General features: G+C 34.3%; 1 protein-coding gene across 1 annotated transcript in view; it reads left to right on the forward strand.

Moving 5' to 3' along the window:
• Positions 1-13696, forward strand: part of LOC149799607 (uncharacterized) — a 36957-nt gene extending 23261 nt beyond the window's left edge. Inside the window, exons 3-4 of the mRNA XM_089958945.1 lie at positions 91-197; positions 5151-13696. Of these exons, the coding sequence (XP_089815071.1) occupies positions 91-197; positions 5151-5357 (314 nt within the window). The 3' untranslated portion in view covers positions 5358-13696. The remainder of the gene's footprint in view (positions 1-90; positions 198-5150) is intronic.
• Positions 13697-25505: the final 11809 nt, after the last annotated feature.

The following is a 25505-nucleotide window of genomic DNA, read 5'->3' on the forward strand; positions in this document are numbered from 1 at the left end:
AAAATTTTATTCAATAGATTAAGTAATTTCATTATTATTATTATTATTATTGTTATTGTTATTATTATTATTATTATTATTATTATTCAGCTGGAATCCTATCAAATCCAGATACAGTTGTGGATGAGTACAAGCAAATGAAACAAGTAACAGATAAACTGATGTCTGACTTTGCTGATAAAATGAGGCAGAAAGGGGTAATTACTGTGAATTTATTTATTTTCATGGGCTTAAATGGTTTGTAAAATGTGACATCCATATTGCTAATAAATTTGGATTTCGGAAGAGAGTCCTGTTGTCTCCAGTGAAGAATTGTTTGTTGGGTTTTTAAATTTGTGGTTTTAGCAGAAAATCCATTTTTTGTGTCAGTTGCTCACAGATTTCAAACAGCTTGTGCAGATATAATAAAAATCTGTTGTCACACTGGATATTTAAATTTCCTGACACTTGCATACAATTTGTATTGAGCATGATGACAGTGAATCTTCATTAGATCTTTCCATCATGTCAGTCAGTCTTGCTTAGCACACTTAGCACAGGCATATTGATTTGGTTATGATCAAGGGGAGGAAAACCAGATTGGGGCTGATTCATAGGCCACAGCAAGGACCTATCAGATTGGCCAATTTGGACAATAAGAAACCCAAAATCATTCACAGTGTTTCAACAGTGGAATAGTGTATGGGTTTTGATTTGGCTCAGTACAGTTAAGTTAGAAGCTTTTGCAAGGACCTCACTGAAAATATTATATAAAACATGTTTTCTGATAGCCCAAGGTTCAGTATGCTGGGTGGGTGAGTGCATGCCCTTTCGATGTTTACGAATCATCACCTTTAACTGTGGCTGGTTCCATATCCTTACAATGCAACTTGGCTTCTTAGCTAAAAATTGGTTTGAGAAAGTGATTGTCTGTTCTGCCTCCATAATTGATATGATGGAAGAGGCAGCATAGTAAGACCTGGTTCATGCTTGCAATTGAAACTAATGTCTCTTCTTTTGAATGCCAGGAAGAGGATATAACCTCTCAAACCCAGGCATTGTAGCTGAAGTGGGTAATCTAACAGGCATACCTTGAGGTATCTCATGACCAGATCCAGCTAACAGATTTCAGTTTGTGTTGAAGCGATTTTTGAGCTTTATTTTTTAATACATTTCAGTCCAAGACAGTATAGAAGCTGTTTGGCATGTGCACTCAACCTATTGCAATTGCTATCTCAGATATCTAGCTTCCAATAGATAAGAGCTGCATCTGTTGGGTCCACTGGCTGCAGCCCAGATGACCTTTAGTACAGGCTGATGTCAGCTCAGGATCCCCAGTTTACAATGATGTCACACTTTCTCCACATTTGTCAAATTTTTCTCTGTAAGAAGGCACCATTCATTTACTTATCCATGTATTAACATCACATCTTGTGTCATGTTTAGTTGTGTTGCATTCTTGTTAGGAAAGTGGATTTTCCTTCATTTTCCCCATTGAGCATTTACTCTTTTCCTATTACATAATCTCCAAACATGAATTAACTGAGGAATGTATTCAATTTAGAAAGTACATTTTGAAGTAAATTGTGTATCCCAAAAAATATTTACCCAGTGACATTATTTAGCTCTCCCATACCTCCCTCAAAAATTGAGAGCATCCTCATCACACTATCATTCAGCCTAAACTGCTGAACGTCCAGTCAATGGGTATCCAGCTGGCTGGCAATAAGGGGAAGTAAAGAGTAGGAGTTTCTTCCCTTTGTATATGTTCTATGGACAGGAAAATCAATATTTGTGTCTTAACAAGGGGGCTTGATGGAAGAGGTAGTTGAGTTTATTTCTTAATTTAACTCTGTTTGGGTAAGTGTTCTTAGAGAAACATAATGTCCTAAAATGATCTGCTTACTAGTAACCAAGGGAAACATAGAACATCTCCAGTTTGGACATCCTGCACAAGTTGTAGTCTTTTTCTCCTAACTCATAAAAAGTTGGTACAAACAACTTCAAGATTATATTGATTGACTTAATAATTGAACAACAATATACTCTTTCCACATATTAATGTTTATCTTAGAAAATATGGCATAATCTTATTTAATTTGCCTTTAAAGTTGGGGCATAAGCTTCTTATTCTGCCTCCCAGTAACTAAGATAATAATAGAATGTTTAGATCAATCGAGGGTATGAATTACTGTTTAGCAGGGCCTCAGTTGGAAATATTTTTCTTTGCACCATGAAATGCGCCAAATTAAATTATTTGGAGCCACTTTTCAGCCATAGGAGCCATTTTATGCCATGATGCAGGGACCTAAATATATGCGTAATATTATATTGGCCCTATTTTTGATTGATATAAACATGAGGATAAATCAGTTTTTACTGGTTTTTATTACAGTTCAGAGCACAAGAATACTTTTTAATAAATATAGTATACCATTATATATGTGTGTGAAGTTCAATGTATAGCATATAAAAAACAAGAAGGAATAAGAATGCTTCTTAATAACTGATAATACAAAATACTGCTTAGTCATTATGATCACTGTCACTGACACTTCATCAATATCTGCCTCATTTTTACCCAGAGCATTTCTTTAATGCCTTCCAAAAATCAAAATTCTTAACACTGGGCCCATCAATAGAAATACTCACAGTCAGCTGTAGAAATTGGGCAACAAGTAACCTGGTAGCTGACTCGGGTGCAGTTGGATATAAATCTTTGTTTTTCAGAGCTAGATTAGCCATATTCTTTGCGCTTGATACAGATGTATTTTATAAAGATAATTTTTAATTTTTCATTGATGTAAGCAACTCTGGCCCATTAAAATCAACAACTGGCATCCTTCCTGTTGCATCCTGTGTTACTCAGTTAAGTTCAGATCACAAAAACTTGTTATCTAAGTTAAGATTCCCATATACACTAAGCAGTCCCAAGTGTATCTCAGTCATAGTTTGCAATAAATATAAATTAACAACACATGCAAATGATACTGAATCTTTAAGTTTATTCCTCGGTCATTCCTTATTTCCTACTAATCACATTAAATTGCTTCTCAAAACTGACTGATAGCTTGCAGTTAGCTGCAGTCATGTTCTAATAACATCTTATCATCTGCCAAAATGATCATCTGACTGCGGCAGATAGTGAAAATGGTTATTAAGTGGCCTGGGTTGCTCATATCAATGAAAAATTAACAATTTACATTATAAAAATTTGTCACCAGCAACATTTACCAATTCACCAGTCAGTAAAAAATAGCGCCGCTTTTAAAATTCGTTGCATTTGCGACAAATGTGAAGCCTAGCAGAGAACCAGGTTTAGGTCACATGGACCATTGTGTAAATAAGCACGGGCAGGTTTAGGAGCTTATTTTAGAATGGTTTTCTTTATACCAGGCAAGAATAACATTCTTGTGTTGCACTAGAATTTCCTCGAGTCATCACCTGTAATCACACATCGATATGTGAAAGCCCCATTTCTTTATAAATGATGCTTGTCTGTATGTTCTTGGTAGAAAAATTAAATCTGTTAACATCATTTACATCCTCAAAATATGTTGTTCCACTGAATGTAAAAATTTGCAGAAAATGGCACAAGCCCATTAATTTTCATTCATCAGATATATTTTTTAAACTGAAATGAAATGTCATCTATTAATTTTGATCAACAATTACAAATTTGAAATTTTTTACACCAACATAAATTTTAGGATTATTTTCATCCGTTATTCCATTTACTCTTAACGGCTTATTTGATGTTCTTTCATTGCTCATAAAATCCATTAATATGCTCAGGGTTGTTCATAGGCATGTCATTTATTTTATTAAAACATTTGACAAATGCTGTTTCAGAAAGTCATGGTGAGGAATGAATTCAGTACTTGCTTTTCAGTGAATCAATGAGATTGGTCTCCTTGGCACATCCAGAGGTCATGCAAGGGGTCAGTTCAAGTGAAACTTTTGTCCATGGCCATACAAATTCTCTACAGTATGCCAGGAAAGCTCATTTGACTTTGCCTTGCAACAAATTGACACCTACTTCCCATTTTCCCCATGGAACCTATTGATAGTCTGCTCCATTAAATAGAGAATTTTGTATTTTTTGTCTTGCTTGCATAGTATAGCTTAGACAGTCATACAGATTAATAAAGTGATCTTGCATCTGATTGGTTAAGTATTTGAACTTCTTTGAAGCTATATTTCTGATTCTTTTTTTCATCCAGTTTGGTACAGTAGCTTATGTCATCAAGGTCTAAGACGAATTTAGTTATGAGTGACATCTATGCATACTAATGAGGTCATATTGCATTTGATTGGCCAAACTTATAAGTTATAAGTGACATTCATACAAATTATGGAGGTGATCCTGCATTTGATTGGCTGAGATTGTGAATAATCTTGAAGTATTTCTGATCAGGTCTTGAAAAGATTTGTTATGTAAGATTATTACATTGAGACTATGGATGTTCAGTTTTGAGTGACATTCATGCAAATTATCGAGGTGATCCCGCATTTGATTTGCTGAGATTGTGGACATTCTAGAGGCCATATTTCTAATCAGATTTTCATCAACCTGGTATTTATGATCCAGATTTCAGATTAGTTTGATTATGAGCAAGATCCAGTTGTGGGAATGGAGCTTACAAGCTTATGGTCACAAGTCCACTTAACCACTGACCTTTCACGTTTCTTAAATGGGGATCTTGATGGTTTCCAAGTAGTGACTCCAAGGGCATGTCTCCATTTGGGAAGGAACAGAGAGATGAACTCCCCTTTTAATAATGAGTAGGTGTATTTGCTTCAGGTGCTGGCTATGAACAGTTTCCTAGTTTAGTCTGGTATTGCTGTGTATTTTCCCACCCAACTTGAAATTTATGTTTGTGTATAGGTGTAGAGCCCCTTACATATTGAAAAGTTGGAATTTTTCACTACTACTTAGGGGCAGCGGAGGGTAATCACTTACTACCAGGTGTAGCAGACTTAAATAGCCTTATCAATCCGCATGAATTAGTAGGAATATGATTTATCTTCTAAGAAACTTCAAGTATAAACATTCGTTATGTCTTACTTTGTTGAACCTTCAGCAAGAAAAACCCCTTCCCCAATAATGTTCCAGAAACATCTATGCTTTTTATATTTTGTCTTATCCTTTGATTTTCCAAATATTTTAGATTAAAGGCTCGGCTGATACTGTGCCTGGAGGTGGCAGCTCACCTGGAGAGGAAATAGTAAAGATGGCGGAAAGCAATAAAGTAAATCTTATAGTCATGGGAACACGAGGTATGGGCAAATTACGCAGGACTATCCTTGGAAGTGTCAGTGATTATGTTCTGCACCATGCACAGTGTCCAGTCGTCATAGTCAGGCCTGAACAGTAAAGTGACAAATCAAGATTTAGAGCTGTGTGAAGAAATAGTTGAAATGCATGGAAGTGTGACTTTACTTAATTTTGGACCTCACAAACATAAAATGGGGGAACAAATTTCATTTATCTCATTTAGAATTTATGATATTTTCAGTATGCATTTGAATTACACATTATATATAAAAATATATCTTACTACGAAAGTTCCATATTATTTTGGCTTTTCCTTCCTTTGGCAAACTGTTACAGATTCTCATCTTGAGTGTTTTGTTGAAATTGTCGTCACGGCTTTCTTCTAATTAAGCTTGTAAGTTCCGTAATAATTTTAGCTGTTACTGTAAATGACATGCTTTTAGTACACCTTTTTTGTGTTTAGTGTTAGCTAATCTGTCCATTTGGTCAGGTGAACTTGTAATGCAGCCCATAGTCCATCATTTGAAATTCATTGTGTATTGTCCAAAAATGTTTTTAATGTTGTTTTTTTAATACATAGTCTCAAAACCACTTGATCATTTTGCACAGTTGACTAGCATCAGGACCTTTTAGATGCACTGAATTGATATTGATTGGCCATCCACTATGGCACTATTACTTTAACTAAACAAAAGCTCTAAATAAATTCCTTGAACAGACTGCATTTACTGAATTTAGCAGAAAACATTATGGTCTTTCAAATTCATTCATACAATACCAGTCTGTAATAAGATGTAGTCACTCTCTAGTAAAGAAAATGAGAAGAAAAAAAAATTTGACCAGATTTGAAACCTAAATATTCTGGCGTGAATTCCTTTCAAGCCTGTGTGAGTGATATTGTTCCACCATCAAATATGGCCACCAGTACTAAAAATAGAAAAACTGTAAATGACACTGCATAAAATGCTCAGCTGATCTTGTCTATTTTTGCATATTAAGTGGCTTTGAAATTTATACAGAAGATGTCAGTTGCCTTAAGACATGGCCACCATTACTAAAAATAGAAAATCCTTTAAACCGACTTTTTAGAAACCCACAAATTTGACCAACATTAACAGAAAACATACTGGCAATGAGTCCTTCTGTATTGGACAAATTATACTGATGTGCCGTCAAATATGGATGAAGATAAAATTACCATAGCAACCTTGAATATGTTGTTTTCATAACATGTGCAGTAAACTACACTGGACTAAGTTTTCTTCAGAAAGCTTCCTACTGACCCTGATTTATTGTCCATCTGCTCTTGCATTTAGCTGTTACATCGATGTCGGCCAGGTCAGCAATGTCATTACAACATTTACCAGCAGTTAAAGTTCTGATCAAGTTGCTAATATTTTTGACCCATATTTTTTCTTTTTCTTCAAAATAAATAAAAATAGATTGAAGAATGATGTTACTCGGATAAAAAATAGCAGATTTAAGTACCAATAAGTATGGAATTCTTGTTGATCCTTCAGAACATTTCAAGAATGTGCTTGAATTTTGAGGTAGAACTATTAAAACCTTGAGAGTGCTTAAAAATTTTAATATTGTTAAAAAATGCCAGAAAGTGCTTGAACATTTTAGAGGAAAGTCCGATATCACTTAATTAATTTTCAGAAACCTTTACGCTAGTGTAGATAATTTTAATTACATGAAACGGCTTGAATCTTCTGCAGGAAAGCCCCATGTCACTGGCATAGTTATCTGAAACTTTTGCAATCATGCAGATCAGTTGAATTAATGAAAACTGGGATAGAATATGGTAAAGGAAAATAGGTAATCTTTACAAATTTGTATAAAAAAACCCAGAAAAATCAAAGGAAATAATAATTTACCATCTCCTGACTTTAATTAGGTACAAAAGACTACCACTTAGTGTTTTTACATTAAAACCGGATTATACCATACCAATTGTTTATACTCTGTATATGTTGATTCAGATTTAATCATATATATTCTAAAATTAAAAATAAAATGATGTGGCATACAAGGGAAACAGTGGTTACGAATATTGTTTGTGTTCTGTGCCACTTAATCGTTTCCAGAGATGAATAGAGTTCTTTTGACATTAGTTTTCTAGTCTGTAATATTTTACACTTTTTATTACAAATGCCAAACTACTCAAAGACGCTTTAGCTAATAATTTGCATAAAAGTGCTTTTTGTGGGTTAGATCTGCTATGATTGACAAGTTTGTTTTGTGAAGGCCAAGATGTTTACTCTAATCATTTGGACTTAAAGCATTGGGTAGTGTATCTTACATATGAACTGTCATTGGATAAATATGTGGAAATTAGGAATCTACTTGCATCAAACAAGGCGTGAGAAAATAAAAACTTATTGGTTGATCCCATGGTATACAGAATTGATGACCTATCAGATGTGAGAAGAATGCATTGCCAACAAATTACCATAGCTATTTATTTTAAATCCATGTTTTGGACAAAGATGGTAATTGACATAATGCATTTAAGTTGTGAATATTGCATTTAATTTGAAGTAACTAGTTTTTAAGTTGTTAAGATTTGAAAATATGTATGTTTTATATGGTAGCCAATATAATCTAAGTGATCCATAAGATTGGATGTACTTTTGTCCAGTCACCGACCTGTACAAATATAATTAGGTAGACATTTACCTGATGAGCCCATTGGTCATTGGTTCACTGGAATGTTTGTTATGTAATAGCTGATTAACATGTGGTGCCCACTGATAATTCATTAGCCAGATGACTTTGAAATGTGATAGATTGGGTGTTCAGATTCACCTGTCAGTCTTGGTAGTTATCAAGACCAGCCAGCCAATCGGATCCTGATAAGGAGCAATTTTCCTCAGCAGCAGATAAATTCAGATTTATCATGGATAGAATGTTCTTATTTTCTTTGTGAAGTCTTGGCCTTTACATATTCTTGTGTACAGTGATAATAACCCTTTAAGTATGAGCTAATGTACTTACTTTTACTGCACCTTATGCATACCTTTACATTTTGTGATTTTTTTTATTAATGCAAACTTGCTTCTTCAGCATTTACATTATATCTTGTGCTTTGATGAACAGTGCTTCTGTTGTTTCATCTATTATCATGGCTGTCAGTTTTTATGGGGTTTATGCAAAGATAGCTTTTTCATCAGTAGTAACATTTAGGGCTAGTGTAGGATCGATTTGTTTCCACAGAAGAATTAATATCTGTTAAGTCTTTAAATTCACGGCTTGTAGCAAGCCATGAAAATTTATATCCCTTAAATACTAAAAAAGAACCAAACTTGTGAATTACAGTATTATTGGCTGTAAACATGGAATCTGATGGTTCCACACTACATATTGGACGCAACATTATTTTTCCAGGAAATAATGCACTAGATTTTCATCATTAGCACAAGTATTATTGCTTAATTGGAGCTTGCAGGTTATTTTCTTGTGTTCAATGCTGTCAGAAGGTACTTGAAAATTTTTAAGTATTGTTAGAACTGTAACATAGGAAGTAGGCAGTTGATTGAATTTTTCAGTCTACTAATGTCCACACATTAGTTACTGTAAATGTGTGTTGATTAAAAAAAAATATGTTTTTTAGTTTAAAAAAGACATGGGTAGCTCATTTGGTAGAGTGATGGACTAACAACCCCAGAATCGTGGGTTTGGTAACTGCCCCGCCTTGGAAGCGGGAGGCTGTGGGTTCAATCCCCGGCTGAGTCATACCAAAGACTTACAGAAATGGTACTAACAGTTGCTTCGCTCAGCGCTCAGCAATAAGAGGTTTGTGTTAGGACTGGTCGGCCTGGTGTCAGGATAATGTGACTGGGTGGGACATCATGCTACATGTCTGCGGCATGTTGCCTCAGTGCTAGACATCACTATAAAATTGCGACACTGCAGACATCATAGCGATATGACTGAAAAATTGTTAAAGCTACGTTAAAAATCCTAATCACACACTCACACACACACGCTTTGTAACTGCCCAGGCCAACCTGGTTTAGGTGTCTCATTTTGTTATTGGGAATGGCACTAGGTTCTCCATTTCATGTGTAGGATATACTTAGTGTGTTAAAAGTTAGTTTACAAAATACAACTAACCCTATAACTTTCATTGTAAACAAAACTTTTATGTCTCCATCATTGTTGCAAAGTGATACTAGTTGTTTTTCCTCCAGCATTGGTTTACCATCTGGTGTTGACATTGTAAGTGATTTGGTATGACAGGTGTGTTGAATGTATCACTATACAAATTAGTCGCTGAATATGAGGAATAAAGAGTTTGAAGTGCAATATTTTTCCCCATCAGTCTTCTTTATTTCCTTACTGAACATACAAATTAACTTCTGAGGAAATGATTCCATGTTCGAGTGGTTTTTAAAATGTATCAGAAGGTTAGAGTTGAGACAAATGCAGAACATACATGTGAATTGAGTTGACTGGAGAGATCAGGTTAGAAAGAAACCCTATAAAGGACTGCCATGAAATTAGCTAATAAGTTTTGGAAAATTCTGAAATATGTTGGATTAATTTAAAAATGATTAACTTGATGAATTTTGTACATAATAAATCCTAATTTTGAATTCAGATATGTAAAATTTTTAATTCTAAGCTATGAAACTGAATACAAGGATTAGCTATTTTATCATAGCATGTTTATTAATGTTTTTTTAAATATTTTTGATCAAAGTCCTCCTTTTGCAGGTTTTTTACAAGTTTTGTGCTCAAATTGACCTACAGCAATATATGCAAGTTTAATTTGTCCAATATTCTGCACCCCCCAAAATGACATTTTCTTTGTTGACTACAGGTGATATGATTGTAATAGTGTTAGAAATTAGTTATTTGTTGTAAATAGTGCATGAAATAAGTTAATTGTTATAAATTGAGTTAGAAATAAGTTAATTTTTGAACTTACATTAGCATCTTTTTGAAAGCTTTTTTGTGTGAAATGTTGCAATTGAAGCAAGTGCTTGTGCAGCTTTTTTTTGTTATGGCTTTTTGCATTGATAGAAAATTATAGTAATGTCACAAAGATTATATTCTCATTTACCTGTTAAAATATACCAGCTATAATGACATCACCCAGAGAAACACAGGAGGGGTATAGGCTGGCATTTACAACAGGCTGTCTGACTGCATAAATGATGCAGATTCAAATTGAAATTCATGTGAATGCTAAAAATGGTCTTGAGTAACCTTTGACATTCATTGCAGTTGATATTTTTAGTTCACTCTGCTCAGGTCTGTTTTATTTGATGTTGAATTTAGCCTCTTCATAGACTGACATTCATCAGTAGTTTATCACTTTCTGTTTACTGATCTGTACTGAAACTTTGTACCTTTATCTATTGAAAATGTGTACCTTTTTCTATTGGAAACGTGTACCTTTTTCTATTGGAAACGTGTACCTGTATCTACTGAAACTGTGTGCCTGTATCTATTGGAAATGAGTACATGTTATCTACTGAAACTGTGTACCTGAACCTATTGAAATTGTGTACCTTTTTATATAGGAAACGTGTACCTGTATCTATTGGAAACGTGTACCTGTATCTACTGAAACTGTGTGCCTGTATCTATTGGAAAGGAATACCTGTTATCTACTGAAACTGTGTACCTGTATTTATTGAAAATGTGTACCTTTTTCTGTTGCTTACCTGTGTCTGTTGAAAATGTTTACCAGTAACTGCTGAAACTGTTTACAGGTGGTATCTACTGAAAATGTTTACAGGTATATTTTGAAATTCTTTACTGGTTATCTACTGAAACTATTAACATATCTACTGTTAACTTTTTACTGTTATGTACTGAAACTATTTACTATTATGTACTGAAACTATTTACTGTTATGTACTGAAACAGTTTGCATATATCTGTTGAAACTGTTCAGGTCTCAGTATGTCAGTTTACTCTGTTTACACGGAGTTCATATGAAACTTAAATAATGGCATCTTTGGGTGACTACTACAAATTGAAAGCATCTTTCTGGCTCAAAAGAATGTATTATTAGAACAGACCTTGCCCATATCGACAGCAAGCAATGTTACTATGAAAGTCTTGTAATACATTTGTGTAAATAATGGAGAGGTTGACCGTTTCTCTTTGGCTATACTTCTTAGCTAGGAAGAATGATGACTCATATCACAGGCAAAACAAAGTCCATTGTTGCTTTCCATTTACATAAATTTCAGCACCTGTGGAAAGGTGTTAGAGCTACAAATTAGGTTTTGGGCATATGTGTGTGTCTGTGTGGTATGATTCAGCTTCATTAGTTACCTCTGTTCAATCCCAGAATGCATTGTATATGTTAAGTTTTGTTGCATTAATGATGTATTGGTGACAATGCTCTATTTGTTCCTGGGATACTATCACAACAGTAAATTTAGTACAGTAATATTTTTATTAATCTTGCTGCCTATTAATTTACTTGCTCTGGTCTTTGAGATTACGTTTGTAATGAAACATGGTTTTGAAATTGAACTTCATTGTTTGTATTTTGAATATCTAATAACCAGAATCAGTCTTTAGCCATGACCAATACAATGCAAATGACAATGAATTTACTCTTTAAAAAGTTTTTAGCATATTTTTTTAATTTGTTACATTTTAAGTTACATTGTACAGTTTATTACTATAAGTATCATGCATATATATTCAGATAGTGTGTTTAAAATATATCATGGAAGGATAGATTTGAGAGAATAATAAATCAGTTTCCCTAATTTGGATTATGATGAACAATATGTATTTTGGGTTTTAATGTATTTGGGGGAAATCAGCCAGGTGTTTCATCTGACTATAACTGGTTTCACAGTGCCCGGCCATGTCTGTGACCTTCATTTTTGAATATATTTGAAATTCTATCATGGGGTCATACCATTCAGTCATTTAGGCATTTTTTATAATACTTTACTCACTGCAGTGCAAATTTTCACAACAAATATTTTGTTCAAAAGTATCACTTCATTTGAGGAGTTTTTTTTTAAAGGAATTATTTCTGTATGGCTTTGTCATGAAGCAAACTTTATTTTGTTCTTCCCCTGTTTTGAAACCCTGGTGTTTTTGAAAAGATTTCATTGAAGAAAATCATTAAAACAATTTATGCTATCAAAGATCCTTTTTAAGTTGTGTATTCAGGCATCAGTGGGTGGTAGTGGAAAAGTATGTTACAACATTTAAACCTTTGTAATAATACTGTTTTAAGGACCATAACGAGCTTTTGCTTGTTGGACTACGAGTGTATAGCTCTGAATTATCATATTTTGCCAAATTTTAATTCTATATATAGTCAAGATAAACTTATAACCCAGTTAAAGCTTAATTTTTTGATCATGTAACCAAGTAATAGATTTTTTTCTTCCATTCTTCAAATAGATTCATTTTGTATTAAAATATATTTTTCACAACACCTGCAGTTGTATATTTTTAAAATTGGTAATTACTATTGTTTTATAGTTCAAAGGTGTTTTCATAGCACCTGTAGTTGGATAAAGTTTCCTGTTGTATTCCCCCACAAAAAATGTTAACATTTACTCGTGTTTGGTACTGTACATTTAGCATCAACATTCCAATACTAAAACAAAAACTATGGTAACAAATCTTGTGCACAGCAGTGGCACTTACAGTAATATATATTACATTAAACTGTACAACCAGTCTGTAGTACTCAATCTGTGGAGTTAATTTTGCAGCCACAGCTCATTGTAACAAAAAACAATAGGCCATGTCAATGACCTACACACTAAATGTTTGCCCATGTAATGAATTTAACATGTCATTGTGACTACTAACCTTTATGTGGGTGACAATTTAAAACTGAGAAACAACTCATGTTTACTCTGGTTTTAGATTGTAGAGACTGTGACTGTTATTTACATCATCTACTTAAAAAAAATGTTTAAAGTTGTGAATCATTACATGGGAATAACCAGTCTTTTTTTACAGAACTTGTGCTTAGGTTGAAAAACAGAACAAAAAAGGGTCTGTAGTAACAAAAATATTGTAATGAAATGATGAAGAAAAACAATAACTAAGGAAAGTTTAATTATATGATCCCGGTGTTGGCTGCAATAAATTATGTAACTAGATTTTCACATTGACTTTGAAATAGCAGAATTCTTGCTATGCAGTATTGGATTTTCCAATAATGTGGCTGAAAGTTGACTCTTATATCATAAGCTTGGAGTTTTACTTTAAAATTCTATTTGCTTTATTTAATTAATTTGTTGCATGAAATATGAATTTTGAAGATGTTTTGATAGTATGCAGGGATATTTCATTAAATCTGTTCATTTGGACCAAAGGTCTTTTTGTATCTAGATGGGAACAATAATATTTGGGAGTTGTGTGATTTTTCTTACTCATTATATTGTTAGAATTTGCATGCCAAATATACTTATTAAAGCAATATAACACGTTTGCTTGTTTTTCTTTTCTTTCTCAATGTAAAGTTTCAACAGTGAACTGTTGAAGTTTGTGTAGGTATGTTTCTGTAACCTTTCAGAGAAGATGAGAAACAAACGCAATTAAAGAAACCCCCAACAGACATGACAACAATCAGAATAACGCTTGTCATTTCTAATAGGATGTACGATAAGATGTAGACATGGACAGGCCACGTTACCATATCTTATACCACGCTACCATATCTTGTACCACGATACCATATCTTGTACCATGATACCATATCTTGTACCATGCTACCATATCTTGTACCATGATACCATATCTTGTACCATGGTACCATATCTTGTACCACGATACCATATCTCGTACCATGATACCATATCTTGTACCATGATACCATATCTTGTACCATGATACCATATCTTATACCATGCTACCATATCTTGTACCACGCTACCATATCTCATACCATGATACCATATCTTGTACCATGATACCATATCTCGTACCATGATACCATATCTTATACCATGCTACCATATCTTGTACCATGATACCATATCTTGTACCATGATACCATATCTTGTACCATTTTACTTCTGATTTAATCTGTACCAAAGAAAACGGAAACTTGCCTAAATGGTGAGTGATCGAACCCTTTGATTCTTGTATAAAGTGCAGATGTTGAAGGTCGCGGGTTTGAACCTTGGTCGAGTCATATCAACGAGTTATAAAAGTGGTACTAACAGCTGCCTCGCTAGGCGCTCAGCATTGAGAGGTTTGTGTTAGGACTTGGTTGGCCTGGTGTCAGGATAATGTGACTGGGTAGGACATCATGCTAGATGTCTGCGGCATAATGCCCCAGTGCCAGACATCACTATAAACTGCCACACTGCAGACATCGTGACGATAATAATAATAGTTATAAGAATGTAACAAACCACAGAGAGACCTCTATCTTCATTCAAATGTCAATTTTACATTTGAAATCATAATGGATCATTGACCAGCCCCACCAATGTCATCGTTTCATCATGTAATTGTAATTTGAGTCAATATGGCTAAACATAGCAAGGCTGTAGCTCACCTGGGTGTAAGGCCAGGTGAGTCTAAGGTATAGACATGTGTCCACTCACCTAACAGCGTTTGCTGTTTTCAACATGTAGGACCACTTTCAACCAGACTTGGCTGAGAGCATTCTGGCATGAACATGATCCAAACTCAAATATGGAAATAGTGAGAGTATACAAAGTATCCATCATATACAAGAAATGGAAGGAACATAATATTTATTTTTACGATATGCTCACTTACCTGGAAGTTTTCTTGAAAGCTTTAAAGAAAAGTAAAACACCAATGAAAATTATCTTGCCTTCCAAGATGTCACTCTGAATGTGAGATCATTATATAGAAACATAAATCTAGAAAATACAGGTACCTTTTATTCCTTACCTATTGACCGATCCGGTGGCCTAGTGATTAGAGCGTCTGCCTCGGATGCGGAAGGTCGCGGATGCCAACCCCGGCCGAGTCATACCAATGACTTATAAAAATGGTACTAACAGCTACCTCGATAGGTGCTTATTATAAAGAGGTTAGTGTTAGGACTTGGTCGGCCTGGTGTCAGGATAATGTGACTGGGTGGGACATCATGCTAAATGTCTGCGACATGATGTCTCAGTGCTAGACATCACTATACACTGCCACTCTGCAGACATAGTAGTGATATGACTGAAATGTTTCATAGATACGTTAAAAATTCAAATCACACACACACGCTAATACATTTGTTTGCTGGATGCCATACTTGTGTTATCCAATTTTGATCAAACTTGGAATACATACTATACCGTCAAGATCTCAATTAAGTTCAACAACGAGTGATATGTACACAAGCTCAGGAGATCTTGCATCCAATTGTCGGAGCTTTCTACCCTTCATGTTGTATTGTAAATAAACAGCATAAAGTGTGTGTTCTTTCTAAAACAAATTTACATAGTTTTAACTATTTTTCAGTCATAATCGCAATGCTGTCTGCAAAGTGGCAGGTTATAGTGATGTATAGCATTGGGACATCATGCCGCAGACATCATGTCCCACCCAGTCACATTATTCTGACACCAGGCCGACCAGTTCTAACACTAACATCTTAATGCTGAGCACCTAGCAAGGCAACTTTTAATACCATATGTATGTCTTTGGTATGACTACTCGGGTTTTAACCTCACGTATCCTAGCCGGGCTTTTTAACCATGTTGGCCACTGGAGCGGTCATGGCATAAAGCGTTATTTTATCTATGGATCAAACGGATGACCTTGACCTATCTTGGTCATCATCACCTTTTATCTTACCATGTTTGAGTAGTATTCATTATTTTATAAATTTTAATTTCAGCATGATGATACCATCTAGAGTAATACAGGAAGCAAATATGACCAATATATTAATGTAGCTGTGTTTGATGCAAGATGGTTGAACTGTTTTGTATGTGCTCACTGATTTCTCTAATTCATGTACAATTCTGTTTCATAACTTGTATTTGTATAGTTCATCTGTCAGTATATGTATCCATTTAAGCTGTATAATGATGGCATATCTAGATAAACACTTAGTATATTTTATACACTCTCTATAGCATAAAAACACGTAAAACGCCCATGCTTCACAATTAACACAAGCCTTTTTGTTTGCAAGTCATTAATTCAAATCTATACATAGTCTTCGTTTGAGTATTTGGTATTATCCAAGTGCAATGTTAAGTACACCGTTCAACTCAGACTTTGCTTTTTCTGTCTAAATGTGTTTGGAAAAATTTCAAACAGAGCTTTTACTGTTGTTTACTTTTTGTCTTTGTTCATTATATTAATGGGTTCAGTTCTGTTACCAAAAGTAAGTTTCTTTAAAAGTGTGCTCATTACGTGTGATCGTTAAGTCCAGCGGCACTGTTATATAACTGAATTGTCTCCCTTTCTAATTCTGATGTAGCTACGATGTCGTAGCCTCAACTTGATTTGTTGTGGTTGAAGCTACGAACTGATCCCATATCATGTAATGGAGCAAAAAATATCATCACTAAAGTCAGGAAAACAAACAGTGTAGAAATCAACTACATAAGTATAATCATCTTGTGAAAGAAGTTTGGCTTATTTTTAATTTATTAAGCCCTTACGCGATAAAATAAATTGGCATGGTTACTCTAACCTTATACTGTCCGCCATGACAGATAACGCGAGACTCTCGCCGTGACCCCTTTTCTATGTAAGGCTTGTCAGACCATATTTTCGATATTCTAAGCTATATTATTATCAATCAAGTGCGAATAATCGCTTCTTGGTGAATTTCAAAGTTGCCGATAAACCGTATTTACTTTTAATGCGCAGAATTTCTGACCCAAACGGCGCCAAATTTTTACTACGATTTGTTTACATTTCCAAATTAGGCGTCAATGTCTTTATATGGCACACAAACAAACGAGGCTGAGAACGGAAGTAATCATTATTTGAAATAATATGGCGGACGATCTAAACGAAAATATCGGCTAAAATAGGTAAACGAGATTTTACAACTATTTCTACAATGATTTTCGATACTTCCAGTATTAAATAAGAGGACTACTCAATTTATTGGATTATATGCAAGGAATATGTTTAAAGTGTCATTATTAGGCTAAAAGAGCGCCGGGTGTGAATCACACCCGGCTTGCTCCATTAACACGTATATGCTCATGTTAGCGCCCTGTCCACGAGGTACGAGTAAGGGTACTAATATTAGTACTAATTCTGATGCTCCTGGGATATGATTGAGTGATATTGAAAAATTAACAAAAATCTTAATTGTAAACAGCATAACTCTATGGGCGTTTAAACCTTTATTGAATGAATCTCTAAGTTTACCCATGTTAATCATGTTTACATTTCTTTACTGGTCCTTCTTAATTCTTTCTGATCTTAAGACATCTTAGAGTTCTTTCGTTTCATATTTATTTGGGTATTGCTTCATGAAATATCAAAGATTTCATCTTGGTTTAGGTACGTGCAAATATTTCAGTGGCTAGTTGACTATGTTATACAGAACTAAACTTATTTTGTTCCCCGTAATAGGTTGACCATTTGCATAAGGGAACCATCCCATGGCTACCTTACAATTTCACATCATCTAGGTATAATAAATGTAGTGTAGGAAAAATAATACATACACACACACATGCAAGCACGTGTGTACACATTCAGAAAGAAAATAATTTCGTTTTAGATAGAAATTCAAATATACCTTACATTCCCAAAACAAATTCAGTAGTGTTTCCGGGACATGTTTACAAAAAGTACATTTATCACTATTGGAAATTTTGTTTTCTATAGAAATTAATTCATTGGTAAAATTCTATTGGTAACATGAAATCGTAATCAGTAATTTTGAGATTCTTGCTATTTTAAAAACTTTAGCATATATGTCAGGCGAACTAGAATTATTTCAATATTATCGGAAAGATACACGAGTCTCAAATGAAAACTGAATGAGTAGAATAATAAAATAGAGACAAATAGTCATACATACAATTATATTTTTATAAAGGATACACGGCATCAGTGGCGTCGCTAGGGGGGTGACCGCACCGGATGACACCATCTCAGAGGGGTGACCCCAAAATGACTGTCTATAAAAATGTTGAACCTTTGTGCAGAAAAGGGGGTCATGGGGGTGACACCATGAGTTACCGCACTGAGTGACACTAACCCTAGTGACGCCACTGTACGGCATATCAATTCTTTTATTAAAAAAAAAAAAAAATTGAATCTAAATATAACAGACATCAATACTCTCAATGTACAAATAAATGATTAAGTACTTATTTTAATAGCTCCAATACAAAAAAATATTTTCTCTATGTTATAACACTAACTGCGTATCAACTGATGCGTTTTATTTAATAACCTGTTTATATAAAAATGTAACATGCGATATGTTGGACATAAACTTCAACAAGTTTCCAAGAAAATGAAGAATCATCTCTTTAATATAAAAAAATATAGAGATTCTCATTCTCTTTTAATATTTCAATACATTTTAATACAAATAATCATTATCTACTCAATTTTTCTTTCGTGTCAATACATATTGTGCTAGCAGACATGAATAGACTGATAAATAATTGTTACTGGATTCATAGGTTAGATATTTTGTATCATAATGGCCTTAATACCACTATATAAAATTGTATCAATTTTAATTAATAGAATTGATATGTTGTATATTCTTTAAAAAAATATAATTGGTTGTGTGACTCTCTCTCTCTCTCTGTCTGTGTGTCTGTCTGTGTGTCTGCCTGTCTGTCTGTCTGTAATTCATTTTCATAAATTGGATTTTAGTACAGTATGTAGAGAATACACACAGGGACTTTCTGCGGTAATTGAAGATGTTCAGTTACGAAAAAAACTGATGATGCCAATGCTCCTATCCCAATCCCATATTTATTCTCACACGGAATATGGGCAATTTCTCTCATACACAGACATAATCGAAGACGTAATTAGTTCTTTGTGTTATTAGATATGGAACTTTTCAGTCAGATATATCAGCGTCTATATATAATACGTCATCTTTGCAATTATCACTCAAACCATCATGGATTTTTATCTACTGCTCTCTGTACCTAGTCATCACATTAAATTGGCTTCCATCCAGAACCAATATTGGAAACATTTGTTTGTATTTGCTGCAATATATATATGTATGCATATATATATATATATATATATATATATATATATATATATATATATATATATATATATATATGGGTGTGTGTGTGTGTGTGTGAGAGAGAGAGAGAGAGAGAGACATACAGACATACAAACACGCAGACATACTGACATAATTCCACTTATCAATACATTTGTTCCAGACCTGACAAAATTACCTTTTTTTTTATCCAGGTGCTCCATTGTAGATAAGGTATATACCTTCGAACCCTACTTTTGGAAAGTTTTTTATCGCCTCGAAATTGTAAGCCGACTTTAAAGAATAAATTAGTGTCTTGTATATTTTATCATCTAGTCATTCTAATACATGAACTCATTTTTTTACCCAAATTAAATATTTGTGTTACATGCATACAATCTAGTCCTGAAATTAGTTGATGGACTGCATTATCCCTTGTACCAAATTTTTACCATACTCTCAGACTTATCAAAGAATTCTCTTCCTTTACATGAACATAAAAAATAAGGTTGATTTGTTGATCACTCACCGATTAATCGAATATGTGATATCAAATTATTGGCTCATTGATTGATTGATTGTGGCGTAAGTTAATAGGCCTGGCTAGAGATATACCACAACAAATGACCAGGCTTTCAGGCTTTTCTGGTAAAGATTCGAACCCATAATACACGGAATGTGAGTCCCGTATACTAACTACTGAGCAACATTGGCTCCCCAATCCAAAGAGGAGGGGATAAGGAGGGATTGCTCCTTTGTGGAAGGACTCAGCTAGAAAACTTGTAGTGGATTGAAACATACCAGACTGACACACGCACGAACACTCGTTGCTTGGCAATAAACACGACATAGAGAAGTGTTTTATTTCTTCTTCAATATGAGTCATGAACTTTGCAATGCCTAGTGTTTACACCTTTATTTCCATGACAACATGGATTGGTGACACCTCAGTTGTTTCTTTTGTTTCCGTGACAACCTTTATTTCCATGACAACATAGATTAGTGACATCATATTCGCTTACTGTGTTTTCCTTTTACATATGATACCTATCTTACAGCCTTAGTTGTAAGTTCGTGTATTAAAATCTATTTCACAGGAATGTACTCTTAAAAATCTAAATCTGTTATTTGAGAACTACAAAGAGAATAAGAAGTTTATGTCTATTTTTAACATTTTAACCCTGCCCATAGGCCCGGATGGGTATGGAAGTAGGTGTGGTATGTTGTCGCCGAGAGATTTGAAAACCATAAATATCAACTACAAAGGAAAGAAAAGTCAATAATCTATTTTGACAGCATTAACATGAACATCATATAAAAGTTTGCGATATATTTGCTTCCTTTTTTCATCAAACAATTTGTCAAATATTTTATATAAATAGAATGCAAACGAACATGTTGATTAAAAAGACATACGTATCGGTCTAAGGATAGCACCCCGTTAAGCAATTGTTGCCTCACTTCATATCTGCTGTATGCCATGTTTAGGTAAATTGTACGATTTTATTTAAAAGGAGAATTTGAAAATTACTCTTCTGGAGTATGACTGAAATAAAATTTGCTGTTGCTCTTGTATACAACAACCACACAAACCTCAGCCATAGTCGATAAAAGGATGTATCGGAACTATCTATATCAATGGTGCTGAGTATTGTTTTTGCATGATCCTAGTATTTATTTGCCAAACGCAAATATGCTTTTATGCGCTTTTCTCTTTCATGCATGTATCGTGTATACGTAATTATTTCATGCAACAGACTATATATAATCGGATGGATTCAGTGACACTCAAGACATAAATAAAATCAGTACCAAACACACGAATGTACAGGAAAGAAGCACCAACGGAATCAACACCAATTATCCCCACCTGACCAAGCATAGTCATCTATAAGTACACACCCATTAGAGCATACATGAACATATAACTATAACATCTATAACTTACACACTATTTAGCACAAACATACCCACATTCCAACCCCCACCCCAACACTCACAATCAAATATTATGTATATGACCTTAATTATGACCCACGAAAGTCATTTTTAGACCACCACCACCCCCAACAAAACAAAACAAAACAACAACAAAAAAAACCCAGAACAAAGAACAATCTTGTTTGGCCCTGTAATAATCCTGACTGGTTTGGTTTACAAACTCACAGAGTCGAGATTACCGAATCGAGATGGCAAAAATCAACAGCTGCAAAGCAAATCTTTCGGAAAATAAAAGTACACATATTGCACGAAAAACAATAGCTATTACGTAATAGGTAAATTCAAAACGCAGGAACGATGTGACTGAAACATGTTTGGCTTTAGGTTATAAACCGTCCCGCACAAACAGGAAGGCTTCATACGGTGGGTGGATGTGTTATAGACAAATATCATGTTTAGAACGTAATAAGATGAAATGTCGATGGAATGTGCAATTATAACTTATTTTGCGGAAAATGTATTTATAAAAGAAGCACAGAATTTAACCCACATTTCTTTGTAGACAGAAGGTCTAGCAGATTGAGAAATTTACTGGTCACCATAATCGTTCCTTAATTTTTCCATAAAATGCTGACTGATGAAAACTGATACGTGTCGTTTTAAAAACTAGTACGGGGGTATAAAAATAACGGGATTGTGTGCTAATAACAGTCATGGGACACAATAATTGATCAAAACTAATAGTCCGACTGGAAATTTCATAGGCTAGCGAATTGCTGGTAAATGTGATTCATGTCAGAGATAGAATAGGCAATTGGATGCCGTATTTTACGCTTTAAAGAATAATATATTACTGTATAGGTATAAACTTGAACGTGAATAATGATCTAGTTGCGGCTGAAAAAGATGCAAGAAGCGTCAGATTTTGCATACATTTGATTTGGTTCACCTCAGTCAAGTTACAAAATATAATGCTGTAAATATTGATCTGCAGAACATATTTTCCTGTATTATCGGTTGTTTTTTCCTAATGCCAGTTTCAGCGTAATGAAAACTAGGTTAAACTAAATTAATTTTGCTGAGAATCTTAAATATGCATTATATTACGTCCTAACTATGACACGCGTTAATCTTGCTTGCGAATATGAAAACTAGTTGAGTTGTAGGATGTGTTCTGCTATTGTGCTAGGAGACATTTAAAGGCAAGGAAAATGTCTGGTTAAAAAAAAAAAAGTTAATTCAGGGCTCTCAGGGAAACGATCTTCAGGGTCATATAACCGTGGCATTCTCAAAGGACACACACATTTTCTCTGTAACGCGTCCCCGTGACGCGCCTCATTTTCCCCCAGGGCGATCTCCCTTTTCATATTTTGCTCCGCTGAGGCTAATCTACTGAACAGCTAAAGGCTAGACTTACGTAAAGAGGCATGACACAATTGGCACTAATGCAAGGTTGGTTATTATCTTTGCAATTTCTGGTTAAAAGAATTGCCTCCACCCCCACAATGCTATTCATTCGTATTTCAAAGAAACCAGTTTCTATTTCTCATGGAAAGGTACTTTTTTATTACTGAAAAGAAATGTTTCGTCAGGCAGAATATAGATATTCGAATACTTTCTTTGACTCATGACATAGTATAGAGGCACCAAACAAGCTTCAACAGTTCAGTATAGATGCTAAAGACATTCTCAAAGATGGCAGAGAGCGGAAGAAAAGTTCCAGTCGCAGTCGATGGCAGTGAAGAATCTATGCACGCGTTTAACTGTAAGTTTGCTCACGTGTGAAAGTTTTGCATTTCAGTTCTTGCCAGATTGCAACAACTGAAAGTTATTGTAAAGGTGTTGCTAGTTTTGATAGCGCTGTGAGGAAAAATGCTACCTTTGTGTCCTTTAGTGTCAATGCGAATATGATTCAAAGGGTGGGTATTGTGTTATTGCTAGGTATCAAGTTTAGAACGTAAGAAGTGGAGTCGGCAATGGAATGTACTTTCGCTAGACATGCTTTGAATTTATCCCACATTTCATTGTCTCCACAAGGACTAAAAATTTGAGAAATTTAATTGTCCTATCAAATGTTCAGTCGTATTTAACATAAAATGCCAACTGGCGATAATTTTCATTTTCAAAATCGGTACAGGGTTGCTAACGGGAGACCGCGCTGATGTTATAGTCAGGGACTTAAGAATTTATTAAATCTACTCATCCGACTGGAAATTTACAAAGCTAGCTGGTTTCTACTAATTTGTGAGCCATGTAATAGACAAAATAAATGCTGCATTTTACGCTTTACACATAATTGATTACGGTATTGATATAAAACTGACCAGTGCGTTATCATGATCGAATTACATTAAGGCTGAACAAGATGCAAGAAGCATGAAATTTTGAAGACATTTCATTTCGCTTCACTTCAGTAAGTTCACCAAATATAAATCTGTCAATAATACTCTGCTGAAATTTATTTTACGTTACCATCATTTTTACATTCCTAATGCCATTTTGACCATTACGAAAACCTGATTAAATTTGCCACAATTAAAAATATACGTTATATTTCTTTATCAGTAAGACATATTTATTTTGCGTGCAACTATGATAAATGGTTTAGTTGGTTGTAGGACGTATTTCTGATAGTGTGATACAACACACTTACTTAAGGTAAAACGTCTGGTTTAAGAAAAGAAAATTGTTAATTGAAGGCTTTTAGAATCTGAGCTTCAGGGTCAAATACGAGTGAAATTATCAAACGACATACCATTTCTCCCAGTGACGTGTCCCAGTAACGCGAATAATTGTCTACCCTGACTACCCCCCTTTTCACATTGTCTGCGCTAAGTCCAATCTACAGAAGAGCTAAAGGTTAGACTTTAGTAAACAGGTATGACGCAATTGACAATAATGAACCGTTCATTATTATCTTTGCAATTATATTGTAAAAGGAATTGCCTCCAACCCCGCGAGGCTATTTGGATGTATTTTAAATAAGCCATTTTTTCTTGACTGTCTATATACCGGCAATTTACTGGCTATCAGACGATAACCTGTTTTGTTGTAATGGCGTTAGTATCATGAAAGTAATCAAGCTTTCTCAGAGTCTGGTACGGACAACATTGTCAAATCGTCAATTTGCCATATTAAAAGTTAACTGCTAAATACATGTACATTTTATATGCTCTACGTGTTTAGCACATATTATTTAACAGAGTGGAGAAAATTACGTTAACCCGTAATAAATGAGTTTATTTCCATACCATGACAAAGTGGTTTGGTGACAGACCATTTGATTATGTTGTTTTCATTTTGATCCCTTATCATATGCTTTAATAGTAAGTTAATGTATTAAAATCCATTCCATACGAACGTTATCTTAAAAATATTTTATTTGAGAACAATATATGTTATATGTGTTTTTAACATTTTAACCCTGCACGAGCGCTCTGAGTGGTATGGAAGTCGGTCGCAAAGAAATTTGAAAACAATAAAACGCACACAACACTGAAAAGGAAAGGCAGTAACCTATTTTGACAGGTTTATCATTAACAGTATGTAAACTTTATTTGTTAACATAAAAGTGCCAGACGGACGTTTAGACGTACGTATGGTCACCGTACCTAACAAATACAGGGGACATTTTTGTTTCATTTGTTTTTTTTTTTTAAGCAAATGCATGATTACAAGTGCCCTTCGCAGTAACTTCTCGAAATGGTCGAACATTTTATTTGAAAGAAATTGGAAATGGACAAATTGACTAAATAGGAGTAAGTATAGATCTATGTATATAGTTCCCAGTTAAGAAATTGTTACAGCACGTCATATATGTTGTATTCCTTTCCTAATAGATAGATTGTATAATATAAATCTGACAGGAAATTTTAAAAATTATTCTTCTGAAAGATTACAGAAATAAAATTAGCGTTTGATCAAAAGTTCTGACATCTATAAAAATGTAAACTATATTTTCACTCAGAAGAAGGCAAATACCCTGGAAATTGTTTTCGACTTACGTAATGATCAAAACAACCTGACCTAATGTAAAGTTGATAAAGGGAAGTAACTCGTGTAAACAGTATTGTACCAAGGGTGCCGAATATTTTTGTATGACCATTTATTTACAGTAAAAGTATGTTTTTATGCGCCTTTCTCATGCATGTATGTATCGTA

Source organism: Sinohyriopsis cumingii, chromosome 5 (genome assembly GCF_028554795.1).
Source record: "Sinohyriopsis cumingii isolate HCF-2022 chromosome 5, ASM2855479v2, whole genome shotgun sequence".
In the NCBI taxonomy this organism is placed as follows: Eukaryota; Metazoa; Mollusca; class Bivalvia; order Unionida; family Unionidae; genus Sinohyriopsis; species Sinohyriopsis cumingii.